The sequence below is a fragment of the Eretmochelys imbricata genome, chromosome 11 (genome assembly GCF_965152235.1).
Source record: "Eretmochelys imbricata isolate rEreImb1 chromosome 11, rEreImb1.hap1, whole genome shotgun sequence".
NCBI lineage: Eukaryota > Metazoa > Chordata > Testudines > Cheloniidae > Eretmochelys > Eretmochelys imbricata.
In genome coordinates, this window is record NC_135582.1 from 23,349,040 (window position 1) to 23,376,502 (window position 27,463).

The 27,463-nt window shown below is 38.4% G+C and overlaps 1 protein-coding gene across 2 annotated transcripts in view; it reads left to right on the top strand.

Annotated features, from left to right (window-relative positions):
- The window catches only part of ARHGAP15 (Rho GTPase activating protein 15), a 448,076-nt gene that overhangs the window by 356,680 nt on the left and 63,933 nt on the right, over positions 1-27,463 (top strand). For both annotated transcript variants that reach the window (XM_077829446.1, XM_077829447.1), the window contains exon 12: positions 12,742-12,876. In XM_077829446.1, the coding sequence (XP_077685572.1) occupies positions 12,742-12,876 (135 nt within the window). The remainder of the gene's footprint in view (positions 1-12,741; positions 12,877-27,463) is intronic.

Here is a 27,463-nt window from a genome sequence, read left to right on the forward strand (position 1 = left end):
AGAGCTGTGCTAAGATATAATGTGTATTTCCATGCAAGATTAATATCTTTTAGTTCTAAAAATATTTTTGGAAAGCAAATCAGTTTGTTACAAACATTGTCAAAAGGGCAGCTAGCCCACATGTCTTTGTTGTTTGTGTTTGAATATAATTAATTATGTAAAGCAATAGTTAGTGAGAGCTTAACAATTAGTAGAATCTGTCAAGTAGTCACATGGAAATTACTAACTAATTGAACTACTGGTCTTTTATTGTTTCAGGAAGCAGCATTGAGTGTCATTCTTTTTATCTCATAACTTTGTTGTTATCACACATCTCATTTTTTAAGAAAGGTATGCTTCATAGTAGACTAATACATAAATAACCCTGCTGGTAATTTCACAGTGTGCAAAAGTGTTTGAAATAAAAACACCTGTTTTAATTACTATTCAGATTTGCTCAGTTAAAAATGATAATTCTGTTCCAGTTATAAGACATTTTAAAGCTTTGAGTTTCCATCTGTATCTTATATTATGATGTTCCAGGATTGTTGTGAGTTAATTATGTTAACTTAGGAAACATTGCTTGCATTTAGAATGAAAAACTTCAGCTTGAATTGACAGAAAAGCAGATGCTATCTTTCTTGTCAATTGCTTTGTTGTGTGCTGCCTTGAAACTTTTCATATAATTTTGTACCCAAAAGGAAGTATGAATTTTTGAATGTCTCTGTAAGCTACCCAATATTTTAATATATCTTTTGGGGGAATAGGGTGTGTGGGCACCCGTGTATCTTTAGGTATATCAATACACTACAGGTATGAAAAAATTCTACTTTATACTTAAATTATCAAGTTATGCTCATCTGTTCCCAAAATTAATTTTAGGAAAAACAGCTAGTAAAATGTGTCCAAAGTTTTTGAATAGTCTCACCCTTGTGTTTTTTTTTCCCCCATCATGCCAGGAATTATAATTGTAACAAGAAGAACTAAAATATTAGGGGAAGAACTGTGTAAACCAAAAATATGGATGCAAACATACACAGTTAAAGTAGCATGAATGAACATGCAGTTCCTGTCTTAGAACATCATGAACATTTCTACTTGTGTAAGGTTGCAGGGAAAGGCATGACTTTAATAACTACTCCCAACCACACAAAGGGCCATGTCTCCTATTTTCACTTGAAACTATGAGGAATGTGTAGAAAACTGAAGGAAAACTAATCACGCGGCATTAATCATCTTCATTTCATTGGACTAGTTCTTTGCCAAAGAGGAACTGTAAAACTTACTGATGTACTTTCATGTGCCCATCATGTAGTTTATTTCCATGTAAGGTTAAATAAGCAAGGGTGAACACAGAATAACACATGGTGTTTTGGCAGGGTAAGCAGAGCCATGTTTTCAAGCATGCCATGCCATCTTTGTCCTGTCTACCCCAGCTCAACCTTTTTTGCTATTAAGCATGGCCCAAGCAAGTCATGCCACAAAGATTTGTGGGGAAAGAGATAAAAAGATTCTTCATGTGTAATTTGTTCCTCCACATTTCCTATAGACACATGTACATGTGAACACAAATTTGGTCCTTAAGGCATGATTTTCTTATTTTTAAGAACTCAATATTCATTTAACATGGGTACAGTAGGCGCTATTAAAAAGTCAACATTTGCAAGCAATTACTCTACATTCATCTCTGAATATGCCACCTCACCCTGTGGCTAGATCAAGAAATGACTATGGCATCCCTGACATCAGAATGTGATAACTGCTGGCAAATGTTGATTTTTTTTAAATGATAACCACTGCAGCACCACATTTATGTCCATGATCATACAAAGGACTACGTCTATTTCAGTTTTAGACCCTCAGCTGGTAGAAATCAGTGTAGCTCCAATGAAGTTGGTGGAGCTATGTCAATTTACACCTGATGAGCGTCTGATCAGCTGAGTACGGGTTATCTGACTCTCACATTGCACATGAGTATTTGTGTGTGTGGTGGTTTAGCCATTGAATTGTACATAGTAATAAATTATTAAAATGAAAGACTCATTTTGAAAACTTTTACACTGCTCTGTAACTTTAAAACATGTAGTTTAAAGATAAACTTTGAAAATCAATAACATCAATGAGGGCCAGATTCTTTTCAGATTAAAGAGACAGAGCAAATCGAGATGATAATTATTATAATTAGACTTCATTATTAATATTAGAAAACCTACCAATGCATGTAAATAGGATATTTTTTCATGGAAGTTATAAAGTCTTCCCCCTTGAAAGTTTTATTTTATGCATGTAAAATGATCATCTCATGTCCTGATTCAGTTAAATTTAAGCACATATCAAACCTTAAACATGTAGGTAGTCCCATTCACGGCAAGCCTTAGATGCAAGCAAGTTAAACAAGGTTTTTTTTAAATGAAGAATGTAAAATAAGTTAAGTGCTGGGGGTTATTTGTTTACTTTAAATAAATTAAAAGTTTTCCAAAGCAGAGTGAACCAAATATCCACATGTATCCTTCATAAAAAAAAAAGTGATAGGAAGTTGATAATTCAGGAAACTAATAACGGGTAGAAGATCCTGTTCCCTCTAAGTCACCAGTTATGGGGTTTGTCTTCACCCCAAAGTTTTACCATTTATACCCATATAGTTATAGTGGTATAGTCAAACCCAGTATATCTCTCAGTGCGGACATTCTTATTCTGAAATAAAAATGGCCTTTTTTCAGTATAGTTTATATGCCACATAAAGTAAACTGAAAAAGCCACTCTGATTCCGAAATGAGTGTGTCTACACAGGGGGCTATTCCAATATATTTATAGCTATGTAAATTAACACCTTAGTGTATACCAGTATAACTTTCCCATATAGACAAGCCCTAAATCTAGCCCAGAACAGTAGCAAGTGAACACAGTAGCTGTCTGGTGGCTGATAAGTGGCCTATCTGACATGAGTTTAGTAGGCTCAGTCGAGTTCCTAGCTATATGTAGCACAACTGAAAATAATTGTTACCTTAGGTGACGTTCTCAACAAAGATGTCAAGCGCTGAGTGTGTGGAGAGGAAGACTGACCTACCCTTTTACCTCAAAAAAGGTTTGAAGCATGTTGATGAGGCAGTGTAGGGAAATTTCTATTATATGGATAAAGAGACTTTGGTTTCCTGGGCAGTCTGATCTGCATTTTTCAAGAGTACTGAATTCCCTACAAATAAATCAGTTAAATAATATAAAAAGAAAAGGTCAGGTATAAGTGCTATAAACAGCCAATTAAAATAATGAAGGGAATTTCCTTTTAGTTTGAGTAACTTGAATAAAGTGCTTAAAATGACCTCTTCCAAACCAGAGGACAGTACAGAATAAAAATTAAGCCTTATTCATAAGTTAAAGTGCAAATCCCATGGTTGATTAGAGATATGGTCTGTTTGAAATAGTTACAGTTTCAGACTTCCTCTTCTACTATCAGCGGGTGGAGACCAACATAATCCAATTAATTGTAATTCCCTTTTGTGGCACTGGTAAAGTGGTGAATGATACTATAAATCCATTGAAGTCTTATCTTTGGTCAGATAATCCAAATGGATTCACATTATGAAACTAGTAACAGCTCTTTATAAAGTTCTGATGAACAGAATTGTTTTCGGCTTTACTGAACAAAAGATAAATTCTATACAAAATAAAAGATTCTGTCCTTGGCTTTTGTACATGGGATATACAGATACCTGACCACTGTGTCTGAACAGCTTTTCCTGTTGGCTTGTGGCATAAATCAATTTCATAAAGCTCACATATATGAAGTTATGTTCCTGACTTTCTGCAAACCTGGGTCTGAATCCTGCAAAGACTTGCTCATACAAATAATGCTTACTCATGAGAGAAGCCCCATGTAAATCAGTGGAACTATTCATGTGAGTTAAATTTTGTAGGATCGAGCAACTAATTTTATTTTCTCCTAATAGCTCAAAGTAAACTAATGATCCATAGGTAAAATATTCTATACACCAGTACGTATGTGAGGTTTTTCTTTAAAGTACTGTAGCTGGAAAAGAGGAATTGCTTAACTTTAGTTCAGGTATTAATCTGTCTCGATGTTGATCATCCATTGCCCATGGAAGAAGTTATGATCTTTATTGTTTTGTTGTTTTGACCTCCTTTGACTATCAAAACTCATTAATCAAGGAATAAACAGATTGTTTCTGGAATCTGGAAGGAATTTCCTCCCCATGCCTAATTCTAGTAATATAATTGACTATGTGCACCAAGTAGCTTAGATATTTGTTTGGTTGGTTTTTGTCTTCCTATGAAACATTAGAAATTAACGACATATAGAGATGGGATACTGGACTTCATGAGCAAGTAATCTGATCCAGTATCTCACATCTTGTGTTTCTTGATTCCTTTACGTATTTGTGATCCCCTAGTTATAACAGGATACTTATAACAAACCTGTTTTCACATCTAGCCTATTGAAATTGCTTATGTAATGAATAAATGTAACAATTTTTGTGGGAAAACAGTAAACCATTTGTTGAGTTTAAATCTAACAGTGTAGCTAGAAAAATTACTTTTGCCTTTTTTTCTTTAATCAAATTATTACAATTTAATCCCAAGAATTTTTACCCTTTGGGGTACATTATGTGTGAAGTAATTTATGACCCTTGGATCACAAGCAGACAGTGAATTACATTTTGAATAAGTCTGCCAAATATTGCAAAACATTGTGTATAGATTTTTAGGCCATAAATGGCCTTTGACAAGATGGAAATAGAAGCAGTGTTAGAAGTAGTGAAAAAGGGAGGGAATTGAAGACTATATGTCAGAATCCCAAAAAACCTCTGCTTTAATAGTACAATCCATTTAAAAATGACACGGAATATGGAGATATTTTTCAAGCTGAACAAAGAGACACTGTCTCACCCTCAATCTTCATTTCCTCGTTGTGCAAGATCTTGAAAAACCTTAAATAAGAACAATGTAGCGTATTTGAGCCACCTCCGATTTTTGATAGCATTGTCATCTATGCTGAAGTACCTAAAGAAATTATCAAAGACCTGAACATAAAAGGGTGAGAGTATGAACTCTAAATTTATACCACAATTGTGTTTACTACACAATTACAGAAACCAAAAAGATGGCAACGAATTGGAAGCTGGAAAGGGGGATACTTACCCTGGCTAATTTATACTATACTGTATTAAATCAGAAAGATTAGGTGAAGAGAAGAAATAAAGCTGCACAGAAAGCCTTCGGATTGTGACATATATAATGAAAAGCAAGCTACCTATATAAGAAATAATTTGTCACCTGTGTCCTACAATCCAGGATGTATGGAGGACTGTTGAAAAGAAAATCGAATGAAATCAAATAGTTGAGATTTAGGAATAAGGAATACATATGTTTGGTGCAGAATAATGGAGACAGTTGGGAGAACAAACAAAAAGAGCAAAGCAATATGAAGGGTGCTTGAAGACTATGAAATTAAAGTTGCCATGTCACAAAAAGAAATGTCCACTTGCAAGAAGACATTTTCTTTCCAGCTGCATAAGAACAAATATCATCATTATTTCTCATGCCTCTTATTCGTATGGGCTATACAAAGTCTGTGGATCCAGGTTCTGCCTTACATCTGAGCTTTGTTTAGTGCAGGGAAGGGTGATAGTCATCAGGATTCTGTAATCTGGTATGTGCTGGCCCTGGCATAAGTAGGGCAGCCTCATAGCTATGCTAACTTCTATCATTGGGGTATATTCTCCAAGGCAGCGGTTCTCAACCTGTTGTCTGTGGACCCCCAGGGTGCTGCAGTGGTGCTGGAGTGGAAGCAAGAATCTTGCCGTGTGGGCTTAGTATACTCAGATTATAGAGCTGATAGACCAGATGTGGGTTATGATGTCTGATCCCTACTTGTGGTTGATTTATGGTAGTATGATTTATGATAATTCTTAACATACTTTAATTGTATTTTTGAAGACAAATATTTGATATATAAAATGACTATTCTTCCAGTATATAATAGTGGATTCAGTTTATTTTTCTGGTTTTTTAAGTATTTGTAAATATAATGCAATTTAATACTGTAATTATTATTTCAAGTCATTAATGGTTGTGCTGCAACAAATAACACCAACATCTAACCCTTAAAATGGTATTTGGAGAGAAGGACAGAGAATAATACGGTAATGATAAAGCTTGTTTTTGCATACCAAGTGCAGTCTTCATTTCGGGTTACTGTATATTTTTATGCTTCCAGTTATTTACAGAAACTGATAAAGTGGTAACATATTTGATGTAGTGGAATCACCAGCTGACCATGTCACAAAACTTTTGAACTACTTTTAATGTTTTCATGGTGTACTATTTCTGAGCTGCTTGTAATTTTTTTTGGCTATATTGGATCTCTGTCGTCAGAAACAATGAACATCCCCGTGTGACTCCACGGTGGACTTCTGTGAAGTTACTCTGAGGATGAATATGGTCCAGTGTAGCCAAGTATAGAAATCCTATTTCTTTCTGGCACACATTAAGATTTAAGTTAGCAGCACTGGGTCGTTCCAACTTGCCCTCAGGTCAGTGAATTGTCATTTCAGAGAACTGGAATAAACAACACCATTAACACACATCTAAAAATGTTTTGCTTTTTAGTTACAGTTGCTCAGTAATTTGCACCTAAACACCATGATAAAGGGCAAACTAGTAATACATAGATACATAAGTAGGTTATTTGCTTGTCCTTTTATCCATATATCATCTATTTACGTCAAATGCTGTAAAGGCTTCAATTTTCCATTAAGAGGCCCTTCTTTTGAACTGGTGGAGACTTACACAGTAGGGTAGTAAATGCTGTTTTTGTTTTACCGATTGGATCCATGAAGATCTGTCAACAATAAAGTTTGGTAAATTAAGCAAAAAGCTATTCATGAATATTTTACATCCTTCCTGTGCCCCTGTGGGCACCCAGGGCGGAAACTATATAAATGAACATATTACCAATACAACCCAGTGATTCACTTCACTGGTATTTCCCTCTTCTTTCATCTGCTTGAAAGGTCTTGGAAGAGAAAGATAAGATAGGCCTGTGCAAATCTAGACGATAGGCCACTTTGAGCCTAGAGAAGGGGAGAGGAGAGAGAATCATGCAAGTTGGACAGAAGTGTCACAAAGGAGGAGAAAACTTTGTTGGTCTGCAGGGGATGGGCGTTCCATGCAGTGTGCTCTAAGGTTCAGTCTTAGTTTAGATGAATGTCTGAACTTTTGGATGCTTATTTAAATTGAAACTCCAAAGCTTTTGATATTTTCCATCACTACTTTATAACGCAGTGTCATCACTTTAAAAAGGCAGACAGCTGGTTGCTTCCTTATTCCTGACAGGGTTGATGAGATTCCACCATTACAGGGGTTTTACCAAAGGCAGCTTCATCTTTAATGGGGCAAGTTTTTGTCATTTTTAACATGCATTTATGTTGTCAATCAAGCTAACACAAATTAAAACAAAACAAGCATCGTACCAATCCTGAGGATGTTCAGACCCAATGTGAAAAGGAATAGTAGGGCCTTGCACCTACACCATGTCAGGTGGTACAGCATTGCTTTGTGGCCAGGGATCTCATGCAGCTTACCCCAGACTAAGCTGTCCAGTGTAGATCCTTTGTTATGCTGCTGTTAAGTGAGTGATCGGAAAAGTGTCTCCAAAAGAACCTGTCCACACAAAAATGGTGGAAAGGATATTAAGGGGGAGACCATTTGTTGAAGAACTGTCCTTTCTCCCCTCCCCCATTGCCATGGGAGAGGGCTTTTTTTTTTGTCTTGGGGCTCCATTTTGGAGTTCGCAGCTGGAAGATATCTATTGGGTCACGTTGGCCCACAGTTTCCCTGGCTTTTAGTCACCTGGGGAAGAACCCACAAATGACATGGAATGGGTAAGACATTGCATTTCCTCAGCACCCAGATAAGGGAGGGACTGTGGGCCTTGTAAATGTGATAGTGCAAGGCTTTCCCTGAGGGGAAGTGATAAAAATAATATATGTATTTAATATCAATAGGAGCCATTTCAAGATGACAAGCTGTAGGCTCCTTCTTTCGAGAAGATATTTTTCAAAACAGCTTTGAACAGGAGCTTAAGTTCTGCTCTTGTTCTTTCTTTACGTACAGTATAATTCCAGTTATCCAATTTCCAGATATCCAGTTTTTGAATCTACAGTGTGTCCCCAGCGTAGCCCTATGTTAATTAATAGCACTTCTAGTTATCCAAGTGCCCAGTTGTCCGAAAGTTTCAGATTTCCCACAGGCCAGTCAGATAACCAGTAATGTACTGTATCAGTGGTGGTAGTGGTTGTTTTGTTGTTTTGGTATTTTGTTTCCCACAAAAATAAACAAATGGCCATTTTGAATGCCCCCAATTAGCATAATAAAAAGAGATACTATCTTGGAAATGGTTTGGAATAAGATATTCCAGCTCCCGAGGAACGTCTGTCCACACTCCAACACGCCTTTCTTAGTATTCCATGGCAGCAGTGTAGAACAATGATCCCCAATGCACCATGAGAAACTGACTAGACCCCTAACTGTGAGACATTAATTTTCTCCCATTCTGTCTCTGTTCCTCCCCTTTGACCCTGTCACTTCCCGCTGCCACCTTATGTATTTGTCCTTGATCCTTTCTTCTTACCTCTCTTTAATTTCTTTCTCCCTAACTTGTTCCTTTCCCCTTCTGACCATTGTTTGTCCTATTTCTCATCCTTCTCCATGTTTTCTCTTGCTCTTTTTGTGCTCCACTTTTCTCCCCTCTCTTTCTTATCTCAACCAATTCCAGGTCCCCTGTTTTTAAATTGTGATCCATACTCCTTTCGCTTCTGTTTTAACACATAACAGATCACCAGTTAGCGCTGGAACTATTGCACTGATTAGACTAAATGAGGTGGATTCAGTGGCACAAGACCCTCATGAAGGGTACACACACTATGGGCCAGATTCTGATATCTATATTCACATTAGACAGTCCCTTACTCTGGGAGTGATCCCAGTGAAATGAATGGGACAATTTGCAGAATGAACTACAGCCTAATATGGCCCTATGGAATTTACGGCAATGTGGCATGACAGCAAGATATGACCAGTAAAATGGTCTAAAAAAAAGGATGCTTCACAAAATAAAGAACACTTGAGAGGAGGGCTCAAAGGATCACTACTCTTTTCCAGAGACAGATCCATATGCAAGATAGTACATCCTATAAAGGGATATGAGCCTCTTTAAAACGTAGGTCTTAATACTGACCTTATTATTTTGTTAAATTTTTCGATCGATCTTTCCATGGATTTTTTTTTTTCCTTTTTGAGGAGGAGACCCTTATGGTGCACATCAGTCACCCACATGTGAACACATTTGTTTGCACTGGAACTAATACAAGAAAAAAAATGAAATGATATACTACTGAAGACGTTGATTTAAAAATAATAACAAAATCATTAAAGCCCACACTCCCTTCATGAATTTAAAACAAATGTAACATTTTTTCCCCTAAGAGCTTTGACGGGGCCCCTCTAACTTTCTTCTTTTCACTTTGTCACTTCTTATTCTTAGCTTTCTATTAGCATAATATTTTTGTGAGGATCCTTAGATTGTTTATGTCTGCATCTGAGATAAAATGGTATCATCCGGCAATTAGTGGGGAAATAATCAAAGGCTTTTTAAAAGCAGCAATTTGAGGGCGTGATCCTATGAGGTGTTAAGCATCCTCCATTACCAAGGAAATAAATTACCGGATTTATGTACTCTGGTTCCAAATCTCTCCAAATCCAAATCCAAAACACTCACTGACTCCACTAGGAGTTGTGGCTGAATAAACTCTATAGGATCAGGCCCTTTGTTTAAATTGAAATGCATTTGAAATGTATATATCTTCTAGATCTGAATAGGGCCCCATCACCACAGTATGTGAGTGGCTGCAACCAGTAGGAAAAGAATTAAAAGGTTACATTGAATGGACTGATATTTTTTTTTAATTTGTTTTTTACTGTGTAATATTTTTACTTGACATTTGTCCCTTCTAGCAAATATTTTTTTTAACAATCTCTTATTGCTAGAGGGTAAAGTGACACCCTTTGCTTTCAAGAGGATACATTCCTAACAGAGGTTTCAGAGTAGCAGCCATGTTAGTCTGTATTCGCAAAAAGAAAAGGAGGACTTGTGGCACCTTAGAGACTAACCAATTTATTTGAGCATAAGCTTTCGTGAGCTACAGCTCACTTCATCGGATGCATTCAGTGGAAAATACACGTTTCCTTGAAAAAAGAAAAGGAGTACTTGTGGCACCTTAGAGACTAACCAGTTTATTTCAGCATAAGCTTTCGTGAGCTACAGCTCACTTCATCGGATGCATCCAATGAAGTGAGCTGTAGCTCACGAAAGCTCATGCTGAAATAAATTGGTTAGTCTCTAAGGTGCCACAAGTACTCCTTTTCTTTTTGTGAATACAGACTAACACGGCTGTTACTCTGAAACGTTTCCTTGAAGAGCTGGAAATGGTGCAAAAATCTGGGGAGATAAGTCTCCGTAAAGCCTTAGAAGCAGAGCATTTCTCATTAGACATTTAAGACAAATTCATGGTAAAAACAAAGGGTTTTTTTAAGGTTTCTACTTAAAGTTCTGTGCAGAGCTACAGTACTTATACATTTTCTAAATGTGTTTTAAGCAATAAGTTGTACAACATTTTTAGAACATGTGTTAAGCTATTTCTCTAAGAATGAAGCTCTTAACAAAACATAAGCACTCTGCATGAGATCTTAGCAGCAAAGTGCTTAAAAGATAAAGTAAGAATTGGTACCATGGGAAGAACACCAGCTGTAGAGCACACAGGTCCATTATGAGAAGTATGGTAGTGGGTAGGGAGAAAATGATTTAATCAGGAGTAAAACCAATTTTATTATAAGGACACGCAGGGGGTGTGGCACCATAGTGAGAGGGACATTTCAAAATATCTGACAGATTTCAACAATGTGAAAACCCACCCTGTTCTTTAAAGTGACAGTAAACCCCATTAGGTCTCTCTTTTTGATGCTATTGTGAACAGTTGACTGTTTAAAGCTGGCCTGCTAAGACGCTGTCGATCTATTTCAATAGTCTGTGGCAAAATAAAAGGCTAATTGTTGAAATACAATCAATCATATATGATCTTGTGGTCTAAACAAGGTCCCTTCTGCTAATTCATTTCAGATCAAATCATTATTTTTATGGTCTAGGTAAGAATTTGAAGTTTTTAAAAAAAGAAGAGAAAAGGAAAGTAAAAACCCATGTGATAAACACAAGTTCATTGTTTCAACTTCATTGACACACATTACTATAAATTGAGGCATGGGAGCATTAATTTATTTATTTGCGGACACCTTCTGAGTCCAATATTTCATAAAACATTTATTAACATTTATAGAGAAACACAAAGAAATGTGCATCCTGAAGTTGAACTTCTGCCCAAAAGCAAATTCTCTATAGAGAAAAACCATTAGAAGAACTGAAATTAATGGTGTCCAGGTTTTTCCATTATTTTGTATAAAGAATGGAATGATAAAAATGATGTTAAAGTTGGGTAAACAGGATGGACTTGAGTCCAACTGAACTGCTAAACACCCAATTTCAATGAGCTTTGGTATAGCTTGCCAGGATTATGTTGTTTTGATTTTGTTTGATCGTTTTCATGATTGTCTCTTGATCTGAACACAGACTAAAACTTGTCTAAATGTTAAAGTCACACCACACATTTAAAAAGCTTAATCCATTTTTGGGGTAGCAGAACTTCCAGAGAATATGTGTCCTTTTAATTGTAAGGGGTATTTACACTTTCACAGAGTTTTATATGGATTATGATTCCATTGTTTATTGTGTTCTAATAACACCAGACTTTTATAACAAGAAGACAAAAATAGAATAATAATCACCCAAACTTTCTTTGTTTTTATTAGAAACTTTATTTTAGCATTTAGTTTCTTTTATATTTAAATTCCTCAGCTCAGTCAAGCTTCAAAAGAAAACATTTTTGTTGTTTGCAAAAACAGTTTTGTAAGCACTTGTGGTTTGTCTTTAGTGTGTTATCATTTTTGACAGCTTTGCATAGCCTAGGTAGTCCAACAGGGGTCTGTCTAATATTGTTGCTGGGCATATCTTCCTCCCAGAGTTGAAAACCAAACAAAATATTTTTGAAGCAGTGAGAAGGAATTAATATCCTTTCTCTCACAGTACTCTATTCCTTGCTGACATTGCATTCAGGCAAAAAAGGAGAAAAGTGTTACCCATTATTCCCTTGTACATAGCAAGGCTAACACATGTAAAGCAATAACTCATTTTCTATTGCCATGTTTAGCATATGTCTCCTGTTGGCTCAGCAAGGCCTTTAGGCCGGTCCCTTGAGCCGGCCATCATTGGCAACTCTTAGCCCCTCGGCCTCAAAACCAAATAGCTTTGAATCATGTTGAGCTGTGATGCTAATTTTCATACTGAAGCATTATGGGAATAAATGTATCTGACATACTGTGTCAATGGTACTGTCTCTTTGTGTCTCTTGTTTTTTTGTCAGCTGCATTCCTACAGATGGTATTCCATTCAAAATGTGCTCTTCCTACCAAAAAAAACACACACACGCACACACACACATGCACAGCACCAAACCTCTAGGTGCAGAAGGCTGTTAACGGTTGCTGATGATAGTAGGCAAACATTAACATAATAATTAGTGTCTTGTAATTGTTTCATTAAAACCAGTTGTTCCATTTCTCCTCGTGTTTTCCCAGAAGAGAAGCTGAATTTGGATGACAGCCAGTGGGAGGACATCCACGTTGTCACCGGAGCACTCAAGATGTTTTTCAGAGAGCTGCCTGAGCCACTGTTCCCATACTGCTTCTTTGAACAGTTTTTGGAGGCAATAAGTAAGTACATCACATACAGTAGCAGCTAGTGAAATAGCTTATCAGTTAAAAATACTCAAAAAAAAAAAAAGGAAGGAAGTACAGAGGCATCTCTGACATGATTTACCTTCCATTAACCCTGATCCTGTCCTTTTATTGGTTTTGATCATCTTTTATATCTTAAAGTATTGTATTATCAAACTGGAAAAATCACTATATTGTCTATGTACAAATTTTAAATATGCAATTTATCTTAAGCGAGTAAGAGAGATTGAGGAAAGGAATAGAATGCTCATATTTTGCCTAATTTCACTGGAGACATTCTAGGCTGATAATTTGTGTACCTCCAACCACAGTACTTTAGTACAGGACTAATATTTGTGAATTACAAGAGCATCTACTCATGTTTTGAGGGGAAAGTTCAGCAGTATGTATCCAGAATGAGATGCATATCTCACGTTGCACAAGGTTGCATACTGTGTCTTACAATGACTATATGTATAATGCAACAGTATTTGTGATATTTTATTTTTCATACCTCTTATTAATTTTGTTTAAAAAATAACTGCAAGCAGAACCAGTATTTTCAAAACACAAAGCAACTTCTGGTACATAGAGCTGGGCGTTGTATTCTACCAACACTTCTCTAAATTTAATATCTTAGAGTTCACTTTGTAGACTGTGACAGCTTGGGGGGGAAATTGCCTGCTAAACAATCTGAGTTGGGGCTTTCTTTCTTTCTTTCTTTCTTTCTTTCTTTCTTTCTTTCTTTCTTTCTTTCTTTCTTTCTTTCTTTCTTTCTTTCTTTCTTTCCCTTTAAAAAAAGCTTGCAAGCCTAACAGGAGCTTAAATAAAGCCCAATAAAGAAAAATCTCCAGGAAAAACAATACAGCACTTAGGGATCTGTTCTCCAAATGACGCTCACGCATAACTGCCATTACCGTTAATGAGAGTTGTGCGCGCGCGCACATCCGTCAGAGAATATGGAAACCTTAATGTGCTGTTTAATTTGATTTTATGTTCATAAGAGTGTTTAGGTTCAACTAAAGCTCTTCATGACTAGCATCAGATATAATGAAGTTGAATAAATCTCTCAAAATCCTTCTCTTCCCCTCTCGGCTACTTAAAGATATCCTGTAGTTAAATATACAATGCAAAGAAAATGCATCATGTAAAAGTTCACTTTCAGAGGCTCAATCCATGGCCCCCCATCATCTTCTTTCAGAGCACAAGAAAAATAGGACTAAAGATTGTCTTCTGGGGTTTGATCCAGTCACATCTCACAGTCTCTGTAATGCTCAAAGAGGAAAAAATTAAAGTATACCCATTTCCTTATTGTGTTCAGCTTCAGTTTCTGTGCTGCATTGGAATGAAGAGAAGTTACTTTGGAGTACTGATGTTCCAACATGCACTTCAAGTGGTGCCCCATCTACCTGCTATGTCCTCTTGAAGTGTTGGATCTTTGGTGCTTCAAGAGGATATAGTAGATACATGGGGCACTACCTGATGTGCATTTTGCTTCACATCCCATTTACTTTATGCCACAGTCAAGTATTTAATACATATTCTCTGCCTTTAATCTCTTTTTCTTTCTGATGTGCAGACTCCCCCTCATAATACTGCTCTTTTGGGGCTAAATCTAGGCTTTCTTCACCCTTATGACTACCCCTTTCAGTCCTTTGTGTTTGTGCTTCAGCTGAGCCAGAAGAAAACAAAATCACATTCCAAAGCACATTATCATGATTCCATGATCTCATCCTTCACGTTATCTTATGATCTCACCCTTTGTGTTAGCATTCACATGCGAAATAGTCCAGTGGCTCATTTTTGCCATCTCTTATTGATGGAAATAACAGGTAACTAGTAATAAATCTGTGCATTAATATTTGAAAGCTTGTCACACACACATCCTACTAGCACAGTTGCCAACTTTCACGCGGGTAAATAAGCACCCCGACTTTCACAATAAGCCAAAAATCAAGCTAATCCCATTTTAAAACAAGGCCAAATCAAGCCAATCTCTAAGAACCCCAATGCTCTACGTGACTAGATCCCACCAGAATGCAGTGTGGGACTGTGGTGGTCCCGCTGTACACTCCTGACTCTCTCCCTCCATTGCCCCTGCTTGTTGGGAGCCGATAAAAAAAAAGAAGCAACAAGCTACAAGCCAAACAAGCTACAAGCCAAAAACTAGCCAACAAGCAACTCACAAGCCAATTAAGCCAAAAACAAGCCCAATTTCTGCAATTTTTTCCATGGGTTTGGCATGTCTGTTTACTAGTGCATTAATATTTATGTATGAGAAATTAATGTTTCTGCTCTTTTTTAACTATTATTCATTCTTGTTCTGATTCTGAAAGCTGTTATACCCATTGATAGACAAATGAACAGACGTTTATGAAGGGGTTTTAAGACAGTTTATTTCTAAGAATAAAATACTAGCAGTCTGATAAAAACATTATTTGCTATTATTTGTAATCCTTGGTCCTTATTGCTTCCTTTGTTACACCTCGGGATGATTTCTAGCTAATCCATCCATCTAATATAATCTATCAGATCTATTCAATCAATCTATATATCTGGCCCCTACAACCATAGTATCTGTCCCTTCATATGCTTTCGATTAGCTAGAAATCACCTTAACTATTTACAAAACAACCTGCATGGGACCTTTTTATTGTTTTTAGACTTAGAGTCAGGTGTGTATGTGGTGTGAATGGAGGGGTGTTGTTTTTTGTTGTTCTTTTAATAATCCATTTGATAATATAGGTGCCCTTTCATGATACCACTGAAATCAATTACAAAACTCTCATTGACTTTAGTGAGAACGAGGTGAGACCAAACCCTTGACACTGCCCCTGTCTGGCTAGTTTGCATTGCTCAGTAAACACTAAGCAGATAGAAAGCTGCCTTAAGTGAGTATTGTGGGATTCCCCTGCTGTAGATGAGTCCCCTGGGTGGTGTAAAGATGAGCTAGCTGGGTCTATGTCACTGATGCCTAGTTTCCATCAGGGGGTATTTCCAAAGCACAGCACACTCTGGTGATCCTGGACCAGCAGAGCAGCCATAATGGGCCCTTACTGTGGCCTTGTCTACTCTGCCACGTTACAGCGCTGCAACTTTCTCGCTCAGGGGTGTGAAAAAACACACACACCCCGAGCGCTGCAGGTTTCAGCGCTGTAACGTGGCAGTGTAGACAGTGCACGTCCCAGCGCTGGTAGCTGTTCCTCTCGTGGGGGTGGGTGTTTCGAGCACTGGGAGAGCTCTCTCCCAGCACTGGTGCCATGACTACACAGCCACGTGAATGCGCTGCCGTGGCAGTGCTTTAACATTGCTAGTGAAGACATGCCCTAAGTTACAGAAGAGGACAAAACAATCCTAGGATTAAAGGACAAAAGGTAACTTAGAGCTACCCCACCCCACCATCAAACCTTGGGTTCTGCACTGAGCACTAATTAGCTCCATGTATTTGGTGAGGAAGATGAAGTAGTCTAAAATCCTGCTATTTGTAATAGTTGGGAATAATCAAGAAGCAGGGCATTTCCTGAGGATTTAGCCTGCTAGGTAGGAGAAGTTAATTCCCAGGAACTTTCCTGCTATCCTTATCCTTTAAGCATTAAATGAAAAGTAACTTACACAGTAAGCCTATGGATATTTTTCCCCCCTGGATGATGTAGTTTCATTTGACTTCAGTTGGTATGTAGATAGCTCCAGAAAATTACTACACTGTGTATTCGTCAGTCAGATTGCTTGAATCATCTCTCAACATTCCATTCCCCCTTATAAACAAACTTTGATATGGCCATAACATTAGAAGTTAATTCAGGGAAATCGTACAGTGTTGCTTGCCCTGGTGAATGTGGGTAATCACTACCCCTATGAAGTATATTTGAAGATTTACAAACAGTAAGGAGTGGAAGATCACAAGGCCTCAGCCAATGAATACTCTACCTTATCAGGTCCTGGGCATTAGATACACAAATATTTCTAGAACTCCGCATACACATCACAAGCATGTCACTATGGGTACACATGTATATCTGTGATGTAAGTACAACAATGCTAATATAAGGTTAGGTTCTGCCACATTTACATTAAGTAGCACCTTAATCCCTGAGTAGCCCTATAGATTTTAATAAGATTGTTGCAACGTAAAATTCTGCTTACCATGAGCAGGGATGACAGAATCTGGACCAAAGTCTGAATGTTTAATCACCTCTATCACTGAATTTAATTTGTATTGCCTTCTGCCATTCCACTCTAGCCACTGACAGTGCAAAAGAAATCCACTAGGGTTAAGCTATTTGCTAGCAGCACACAGATTTTTAATGAGTGGTTAAATGGGTAGTTTAATGGGTAGTTATTGCCCTGTGTAAAAGTATAAGGGAGAAGACATAGAAAAGTGTATTTTGTCCTTTGCCTTTGGTCATGTGGTATAATGATTCACCTTCATAGTATAGCTCAAAAGAATGAGTTCAAATCTAGAAATATTTGTTATCATGCCTACTGCCTGGTATCATTTCAGCTGAAGAATACTATACTCAGATCCTTATAAGAGGAGAAAAGCTGCATGGACATTAACGTGTCGAAGTGTAGCTGTGTAGTTTAATCAGTATCTATGTGGGGGAGGATAGTCCAGTGATTAGGCCACTAGCTTAGAACTTAGTAGACCTGAGTGCAAGCTCTGTGGGCCAGAAGGAAAGAATGAATCTATAACCTAGAGGTTAGTGCACTCGCCTGGAAGACCTCAGTTCCAATCTCTGCTCCAACAGCTATTTAAATATTTCATACAAAATGTCACAGCTTCAACAGGAGAGATTGAGAGACACACTCTGTATCCCACCCACTGAGAGGTGGGAGACTCAGTTTCAAACAGTCCTCCTCCAATTAGGCAGAGGGAGGATTTAAACCTGGGGCTCCCGCATCCTGGGTGAATGTTTTGGGTCCTGAGACAGAAGAGAGCACCACCACCTCTTTGCTTTGTGTTGGTTAGGCATGCTCTGACCTTACCTGCCAGATGAGGCACTGCAAATGAGATAGGAGGGAGAACACCCAGTTAGTGAATCCAGCCAGACTTATGCACCAAACAGCTCAGTAATGTCAGGTCTTAGATGGCTGTTTGCATACCCACTGGCAGAAATGTAAGCACCTAGAGAATTTAGGCAGAGCTGAGCAGAGGTTTTGAAGATTTAAATTTTGGATTTGGACTCTTACAGTGGCAACTAGGAACCTAAATCTCTTTGTGGATCTAGCCTGTAGTCTCTCTGTGCATCTGCTCCCCAGCTGTAAAAGGAGGAAAATAACTTCCCCACCTCATAGAGGTGTTGTGAAGAGAAGTGTGTTAAATATTATGATGCACTCAGATACTTCGGTAATGGAGAATGTAAAAGTATCATAGATCTGAGTTATTTTTAAGAATCATATCACAGCTCTTTTTTATTAAAATAAAATAGTTTTAGTTGTCAAAGCCTTTAAAAAGAACATTTTTGCCAATGTCACGATCTATTTAATCTTTGTCTAGCTTTTCTTCAAAATATTTCCATCTAGTTACCTATTATGTTTTTATTAATTCTTGATGACATCAAATCAAATTTTTATTTACTTTTTCTTGTTTTCAGTCCTTCTGCATCTTCAGCATTTTTCATTCTTCTCTCTTCATCTGTTCTTATTTTCAAGTCTGCTTTAATTTCATTACAAAGAATAGTTGTGGTCTTGAGCCACAACCATGTTACAGCTTTAAATTTGAAATATGCATAATAAAAAGGATAGCTCTGTAACTAATGCCATCTCAGATGTACTAAGGTTTCAGACTTTCAGAGTCTCAGCTATGAAGTGGGCCAACCCAATAAGCACAAAAATCTGCCAGGTTCTCAGAAGCCATTTCTTCCTTTTATGTGAGTCCAGGATTGTGATGCATTTCATGGAGAGGAGTGACAGAGAGCTTTGCATCAGATTCACCTGGAAATTTAAATAGCATTCTGCTTTTTTGGAAAGCAGAATTAATCCAGACACAGGCTAGATGGTATTTTAAGTATCTCTGGATGACTATGGAATTTTGATCTGCTCTTCCTATTCCAAACAATTTTCTGAATGAAATTGTAATTTCCTATTGCTATGGGCTTCCCACCTACAGTCCCTTAGTGTGTTTTCCCCCTTTGGCCTTGGTTGCTCCTATGGACCATTAACGCTCTCTTCAAATGACTTCACACATGTCCTGTCAATTAACCAGTAATAAGACACCACCTCATATCTGTGAGTGTCTTTTTGTGCAAGCTAAGTGGAATTAGGAAAGTCATTACTATTGACCCTACAGTGTTTGGCATAGTCCTATTATATATGAAAATTTAAGAAGATCGATGCTTAGGATTTTGAACATGATATATTATTGCCAACTCTTTTAGTTAATAAAGGAAGTTAGATTTTAGTTTAGTACTGTTTTGGCCAGATGGAAAATTGATGTCCCTTGGTCCTATGTGACAATCTCAAAGTCCATAAAGTCATGTTCTTTTAAAACACAGAAAAAATACAATACAGAAGCAAGCTGTATTACTGGAATGAAAAATAAATGTATTACATTGTTTGCAAAAGTACACAATACTTTAACATTGCTTTTGGTCTTAAAACAGCAAGGGTGAAATCCTAGCTTCAGTGAAGTCAGTGGGAGTTTTGTTATTGACTTCAATGGGGCCATGATTTCACCCTAGATATAGAGTAGTGCTGAGGGTTAAAGTGGGTTTTTTTCCACTGGGACTTGAGACTTGTTTCAAAATCTGGGTAAGGTACCAGTGACAATAATGTGTTCTCTGTCCCCTCCATGTCAGACTGTCTTCAAAGTGGGTGTTCCCCGTCTCCATGGCAACTGGAGACCAGACGCAGACCAGATCTTTGCTCTGTAGTCTGGGTGTAGGATTGCCCCTCAGGATGAGCTCTCCAGAATTATCTGCCTCCAAATGGCACACATGGCAGACTTCAGGGGTCCCCTTTGACGTAGAGCTTGCACAAGATTTTTAAAAGAGTATTAACTAAATGCCTCTCAGTGGCTTTTATGTTGGCTTTGAAGTTTTCTTCTCAAAACTGTTAAACTAAAAAAAAAAAAATCTTTTGGCTTTCTGAGAAGGGTAGAGGGACAGCACCTTTCCTCCCTTTACCCCTCTGAAATGGCAGACAGAAACCAGGCCACATGGAAGCTCCTTCACTTAGATCAAGCCAGAACCAGTAGCATCTAAGGGGGTAAGTTTTTGCAAAGCCCCTCTACCTCTCCCCTAAGCATGGGATCCCTATTACTCTCAGGGGAAGGCAAGGTCCCCTGTAGCAACCAAGAGGAAGGCAACGCCTGTGCAGAGATGGTTAAGAAGCCCGCAGAGCATACCTCCTTCCCACAAGTTGTTTTGTATGCAAACCCTAAGCTTGCATGAAAGATGCCAGCTCCTGCAACCTTTCTGATACTAATGAGCCATTTGTGTCCAGTGGCCGCAGCTCACTCCTCGTTCTGTACAATGGTCTTTCCTCTGCTCAGATTCAGGTAGCATGGGAATGAAATTGTTCAGCTCCCCTTCCCTAGAAGATAGAGCTCCCACTTATCCCCTTCTTGCCTCTAGGGTTCCAACAGGAGGTCACGAAGTGGGTATTATTGTCGTCAGGGAGACATTCAGAGAGTTCCAAAAGAACTCAAATGTGAAACTGCAGAACTACTACCTGTGATATGTAATCTATCGCTTAAATCAGCCTCTGTACCAGATAACTGGAGGGTAGCTAATGTAATGCCGAAAAAAAGCTCCAGAGGTGATCCTGGCAATCACAAGCTGGTAAGCCTGAATTTAGTGCCAGGGAAACTATAGTAAAGAACAATATTATCTGATATATAGAAAAACATGATATGTTAGGGAAGACTCAACGTGGCTTTTGTAAAGGGAAATCATGTCTCACCAATCTATTGGAATTATTTAAAAGTGTCAACAAGCATTTGGACAAGGCCGGAGTACCAGAATGGGGGGAGTAGGTCCTCAGAGGACCATGGTCCTCCCCCTTTTTACCAGCTATAAGGGCAAGCAATGGGGCGAGGGTGCAGACAGGAGCACGCAGGTGGCAGGGTCTTGGGGGAAAGAGGCAGCACGGGAGCAGGGCCTCAGAGCAAGGGGCAGCGTGGGGGCGGGGCCACAGTTTGGGCACCAGTAGCCACCCCACTTTTAGGGGCCTTCTGGCACTCCTGGGACAAGGGTGATCCAGTTGATATAATGTATTTGGACTTGCAGAAAGCCTTTGACAAGGTCGCTCACCATAGACTACTAACCAAACTAAGCAGTCATGGAATAAGAGGGAAGGTCCTCTCACGACTCAATAACTGGTTAAAAGATAACAAAGGGTAGAATGAAAATTCACAGGTAATTTTTTCCCTTCTTGCACACAGAGTGCTTGCAGGACCACATGTATGTTTGGTAAGAAATGAAAAAAGGTGCTGCAAATCAGGATTGATATCTATTGCACAGAGTCATCAGAAGCAGTAAGCTTGCAAAATACTCGTCTAAAACTAAAGCTGGCTCTAGATGTTTGTTTGTTTTGTTTTTTTCTTTTGAGCATGAAAATACACCTCTAAAAAGAGATCTTTCGCAGTATTTTGCTACTTCCTTTCTTTTGCTAGTCCAAAGCTATGCTGCAAATATTGCTCAGGTAAGATTTTTGAGAAAAATTTCAGTCCAGCATCTTTGTTTTCTTTTCTGTGGACTTTATGCTGCCCCTTACTCAAACTTTTTTTGAGGCATCATATACTGGGTTACGTTGCACTTCAAAGAGAAGGGGGAGGAAAGCAAAGTTCCTGAGACACTTAACAGAAAATGCTTGTTGAATGTAAAAAGCTGATGGTAACAAATTTCCTTAACAATGAGAGGAACAAAAAAAAAATTCTAAAAAATTGTGCTTACAGTAACCAGAACTCTAAAATAGGGCAGACTTTTAAGATATCTTCTGCTGCACTGTATCAAGGCAACTACAATTTTAAATGAAATTATATTTAGCATAGTTTTTTTGGGGGGGTTATACATTTGTACAGCAGGGACATATTCTCACCAGTATCTTGCATATTTTGTTGTTGTATTTGGGGGTTGTTGTTTTTTTCTTAGCATATTGGAAATTTTATTGCTCGTGCCTGGCCTGTCTCTTAACTCATGCTAATTATATTCATAATTAAATGTTAAACAAGAATGACTACAGCCAACTGGCTTGCACAGGTGTCTTTGTTATGAATGGTTTATTGCTTAGACAATAAATCACTGGACCCCAATCTGTGGTAATCTTTTCAATGAGAACCCCTTTAAAGGTAGAGCATAACAGTGTGCCATAAGGCCAGGGTAGTGTTTTGAAACCGGTACTTGTGGGTAGGTGCTAATAGAAAGGATCATGCTGAAGCATGCCTTGTCTCCAAAATCCCTAGACTGTATATTCTTTCACAGGATTTTATTCAGCTTTAATCCTGTCTTTATCTTTATCTTTGTTTTAACCAGTCTGACAATCCATTAAATTTGTCTACACTTTTATACATTAGTAAAACTAAATGCTTTTTCCATTCTCCTACACTCCATGGAACTGCTGTACTTACAGCATTCCATATCTGTGGAGGAGAGGAAACAGCCACTGGCTCTTTAGAAGGAATGTCATTTGGTCCAAAAATACCCATATGAAAAGTGTGTCTCAATTTCATTTGAAAAAAAGTGTGTTTCTAATTTACAGCCAGATTCAGTCCTGGTGTGCCAGTGATTCTCCATTGGTGTTACACAGTATAAGAGCTGAGCGAATATCAAGAAGAATATTTGCAAATGTTGCAGTGAATTTAAAACCAGATTGCATATTGCACACCTGTTGTAGTCACTTTTCGCAAATATTCAGCAGAGTGAAATGTGGTCCATACAAACAGTCATAGCAAATGGATTTTGGTTTTGTAGCCTAAATTTGATATGTGATTAAGAAAAAATTTGGGAGGGGGCAAAGGAAGCAATGAATCAACCCACTAAGAATTTCATCTGTGGGGTTAATAGTGGAGGAGGGAGTTCAGAGAGGGAGAGAATGGAGGAGGAAAGAGGGAGAGAAGTTTGAGGCAGTCCATTTTGGAGGGAAAGAGAAACAAAAAAGGATGAGGAAACACTTATCACCTGTGATGAGATTCCTGCGAAAGACAAGTGAACTGAAGTTCTGATGAGGGCAGGTTGGACACTTCAGCCCTGTGCAATTACTTGGAGGCTCTGATGGAGAAAGCTGTTTCTCCTCATTGTCAGCAATGGGTGCAGCTTCCACCCTGAGGGATCAACATTCGCGTTAGGAGGAATAATGGCTTGAGGGAAAGCAGCTAATACAGTCACACCTTCAGAATCCTATAATTGCAAAATTGAACCTTTCTTGGAGACTTCTGCACATTCACACACATCCTGGTTAAGGAGAAGATGAAGGAGCCCTTGATAAGGAGAAGAGGACCTGGGAGGAAAGGAAAAAGGAACTTGCTATGAGAGAAAAAGATGACATAGATGAGAGGTGTTGGTTGATCTCCCATGCTGTGTCCTTCTCTTCTGTCTGTATACCTCCCTGCCATATAGGAGATCCTGCTGTTCCAGTCCCAGCGCACTATACGTGAAATACTGTTGTATATGGGACACTGCTTAGCAACACAGAAGAAGGTGACTATGTTGTTCCTCAGCCTCTGGCCAAAATTCTGACACAGAAGCTGTCTTGGGGATCAGACGTTGGAATGCACATTTGCATCTACACCGAAATTACTAATTTGATATTTGCTGGGGTGAATGATGATGGGTCACTGAAAACTGAAGCCCAGTAAATTAAACACTCATGATCCTTTGGTCTAGCCGCGTTGTGCTAAGTGCAGTGCCTAAGGTTAGGAGGGAAAGGTGCTACATTTGTGTTTCCTTATTACCCCAGACCACTTTGGTTTCTGGCATGAATGAGAGCACAATCTGGGCTGCATTCATGTACACCAGCTGTAAGAGGATATGTGACTGCAGCCTTCACAGCAAGGACTATGCCAGTCCCCTTGGCTACAGACCTAGTAAAATGGCAGTTAAACAAACAAGGTAAGGCAATACCTTTAGTAGCTGGGACCATGTAGGCATGTGTCAACCTCAATCACTTTGTGCAAGAGAGATAGGAGAAATTAATTTTAAATCCATAAAACATTACAGCAGCCTAATTTTTCCAGAAGTGATATCTCTGATGAGGCCTGATTCAAGTGGCTGATAAAGCAGGGGGGTGGGGGAGTTTAAATGTTTTAAAAACTCCACCAACTAGTCCCGCTCTCTCCCAGAGAGAATCAAACATCCGGTGACTTAGCCAGAACCTGCTCATTTATTACAGCAGCACATACCCAGTCAGGGAGAAGAAATAATACCATGTTGCTAGGGTGGGCAATCACATGCTAACACAAGTACTACAGAGAATACATACAGTGAACACAGTTTGAAATGTGGTTGCATGAAACATTCGTCAAATCAGACTGGTGTTTAAGTATGAAGACAGGTTCTGTGTTCCTACCAAGAGTGGGACAGAGTTCAGTCAAAGTTAATGTGGTTTATACTGTCTCTTGAGGGACACAAATTGTGGAAACCTGCTGCTGGAAAACCTGACAATCTGGCCATGGAAAAGCATCCTTGGCAGCTGTACGTGCACCTGCTGTACTGGATGACAGCTGAAAAGAGGAGACAAGTAAGAAAAAGTGAGGGAATGGAAGAAATAAGTAATACCACGAGTCTGCCTCCCTTTTAAAGTGATGGCAGTGAATAGGCAGTACAAAGGCAACCTGTTCAGCAAAAATTCATCGCACTTCACTTGTATTTTTCTTCTGTTAAATGGTATTTCTGTAAGTGGGCTCCACTGTACACACAGCACAAGTATTAAATTTTAAATATCCATGATCTTAAAACTGAATAAAATAACACGATTCTTCCCCAAAAGTCAAACAGTTGCTGTTCAATTCTCTTAGATATGAAAATGTAAGTCTGTTAACTTGGCTCATGTAGGCTATGTCTATAGTAGGTCCAGATTGAAAACCCCTTACTCACCTTGATGAGCAGTTACTCACACGAGTGATTTCACAGACATCAGTAACTCTGCCTGTATGATCACTAATGTAACTAAGGGTTTCACAATTTGGCCCTTATCAAATAAAACAATGTATGCAAGTAGTGCTGCCCTGCAAATCACCATAAAATTTACCAGCCCAGGCACAAAATCTACATGCCTACACTTACCATTATAATGTAGCTTAAAATCAAATTGTATTTTACTCAACCATAAAAAGAAAATTACCTTAGCCAAGTGGACATGCAGACTTCTTCAAGATTTTAGTGGCCTAAAAGATCGGGGATAACTAATAGTGTTTAGATGCAAGTGGATGTCTGCATAAATCCTTGTGGAGCTCACTGATCTTTCATAACAGATAATAACAGGAATCTTGACTCCAAAGCAAAAAGAAAACATCTTCCAAAGTGGTATGATCCTCTCTGGTTAGCGTAGTGAGCTAATGGAGAGAGCCATCCTGATCGTGCACATGGCAATAAGGCAGTGTCAAGCATAGCACTGGTAGTAAAAGGCAGAAGGTCTGGAATTAGCACATAGTCAAGGTGTCATGTAATGGGTGCAGAAGGAGTGTGGGGTGAACCATCGAAAGAGCTAAAATCTCCAACCAAAATGTCCTGTCCACCATCACTAACTGCTGCAGCTGCTGTCGAGGAGAAAGGGGGACTGGGAGAAAAACACTTGGGTGCCTGCAAGACTAAAGTGAGTGCTGAGGGCAAGTTAGGGAAGCATGCAAGCTTCAGCAGTTCTTTTTGTTTATTAAAAAAAAGGAGAGAGCGTCAGAGAGGGCTTGCCCAGCAGGCAATTTTATACACGCTTCTGCAGTTCCAACCCTTGGCTACCAAGTGCCACTTTTAGAATGGTGTTTTTCTCTGCTCATGTTTGATTTGCATCTGTAGCTCCACATTCACCCAGAACTAACCCACATGTTCTACAGCTGAGTTCTTTGCTCATTTTTCTTCATACTGTAGATTGGGAGCACCTCATGCACTCAGACTCCAGCATGCAAGTTTAAGTGTATTACCATAAAAAAAACCTGGCCCACTGTGCAAATACAAATCCTCTGCAGAGAGCTATCAAAACTGTGGAGACGGTAACCACCGAATGAAATGTTAGTAGGATTTGTTCCAAGATAAGTGTTTTCTCTTTGAAGCTGTAGCTGTCCCTTATTTTAGATGGTATTTCTGAATCACGCTCTCAAATGGGGTCTTTGGGCATAAACTGTAGGCTGATGACAGGCAAAATGAGGAAATTCTGTCTCAGAAATCTTGAAAAATAATCTTAGGCTTGACATAACACACCATGTCATAAAGTGATATAAGCACATAAACACAAAGCAGCGTTTAAAATTTAAAGGAGAATAATCCTGTTTTGAGATGAGATACTTTCCATTAATTTGGATAACAAATATCTGATCCAGAATATAGGCACTAGGCTTTTAATGCTGAGAATTCTTAATGCCTGCCATTCCCATTAGTTAGCAACTGTGGCAGTTTGTTGACTACCGCCATTATCTGATAGTGGCTCAGCATACCTCTAACATTATACACATACACACAAGATTTCTATCTGGAAATAAATATCTCCTCTATTGTCTTTAACCCCTCAGTGATCCAGAGCTCCCATTGCCAAACACTGATGCAAAATGCATTAATGCTTAGCATTCGGAAATCCCAACTCCTAGTGCCAAAAGGTTCATAAATATAGTAATGAAACCCCTTGACTCAAAGTGAGCACTATTTAACAGAACAAGCATGAACAGCCTTTAGGAGATTTTGCAGCTGGATTTGTTCCACTGTGTCAGAGCTCAACCTCTGTGATAGTAGTTTTAAAAACAGTACAAGTTTAAAAAAAAAAACCTCTCAAGAAATGTGAGGAAACTCATGAAAAGAGGAAGTAATTTACACCACTGCAACCTACATGAGAAAGTAGACACCAGGAACAATGAAGTATGAATTCAGTGGCAGATGTCAAGGTCTCCGGGAACTGTCCACCAAGCTTTATTTTGCACATGTTCCTGAAAAACTAAAATGAGTGCTTTGTGTAATAATTTACAAGCAAATCAGTGTCAATAAATCAGAATTGTGTAAGCAGTCATGTTTATTATATTCCTGTTGCTTAATATTCATGATAGTAATTTATTTTTATAGTACAGTTTCACTGTTATCTCCTCTGATGCCGTAACTTTGAGTCAAGCAAGCTGCAGAAGGAGAAGGTCAAATAACCCTTTAAAGACTGTAAAAGTTCATTCACTCAGTGAAATGTGCTTGACTGCATGTTTCTTTGAAAATAGTGCACAAAATTGCTGCAGTTGTTCCTTAAAATATATATATGTGGCTTTTATTATTCTTTAAAGCATTTTAGCATTATTCATTTACCAAAACATCATTACAAAACAGGAAGCACAAAATTGCAGCATGGATACCAACTATGGAAAATAATGTTCCTTAAAGTACCAAAATTACAAAGTTGAATGAACATCAGATGGATTTTAATGTCAAAGCTTTAATTAGGGTAGTGCTTTCCCCCTAAAATA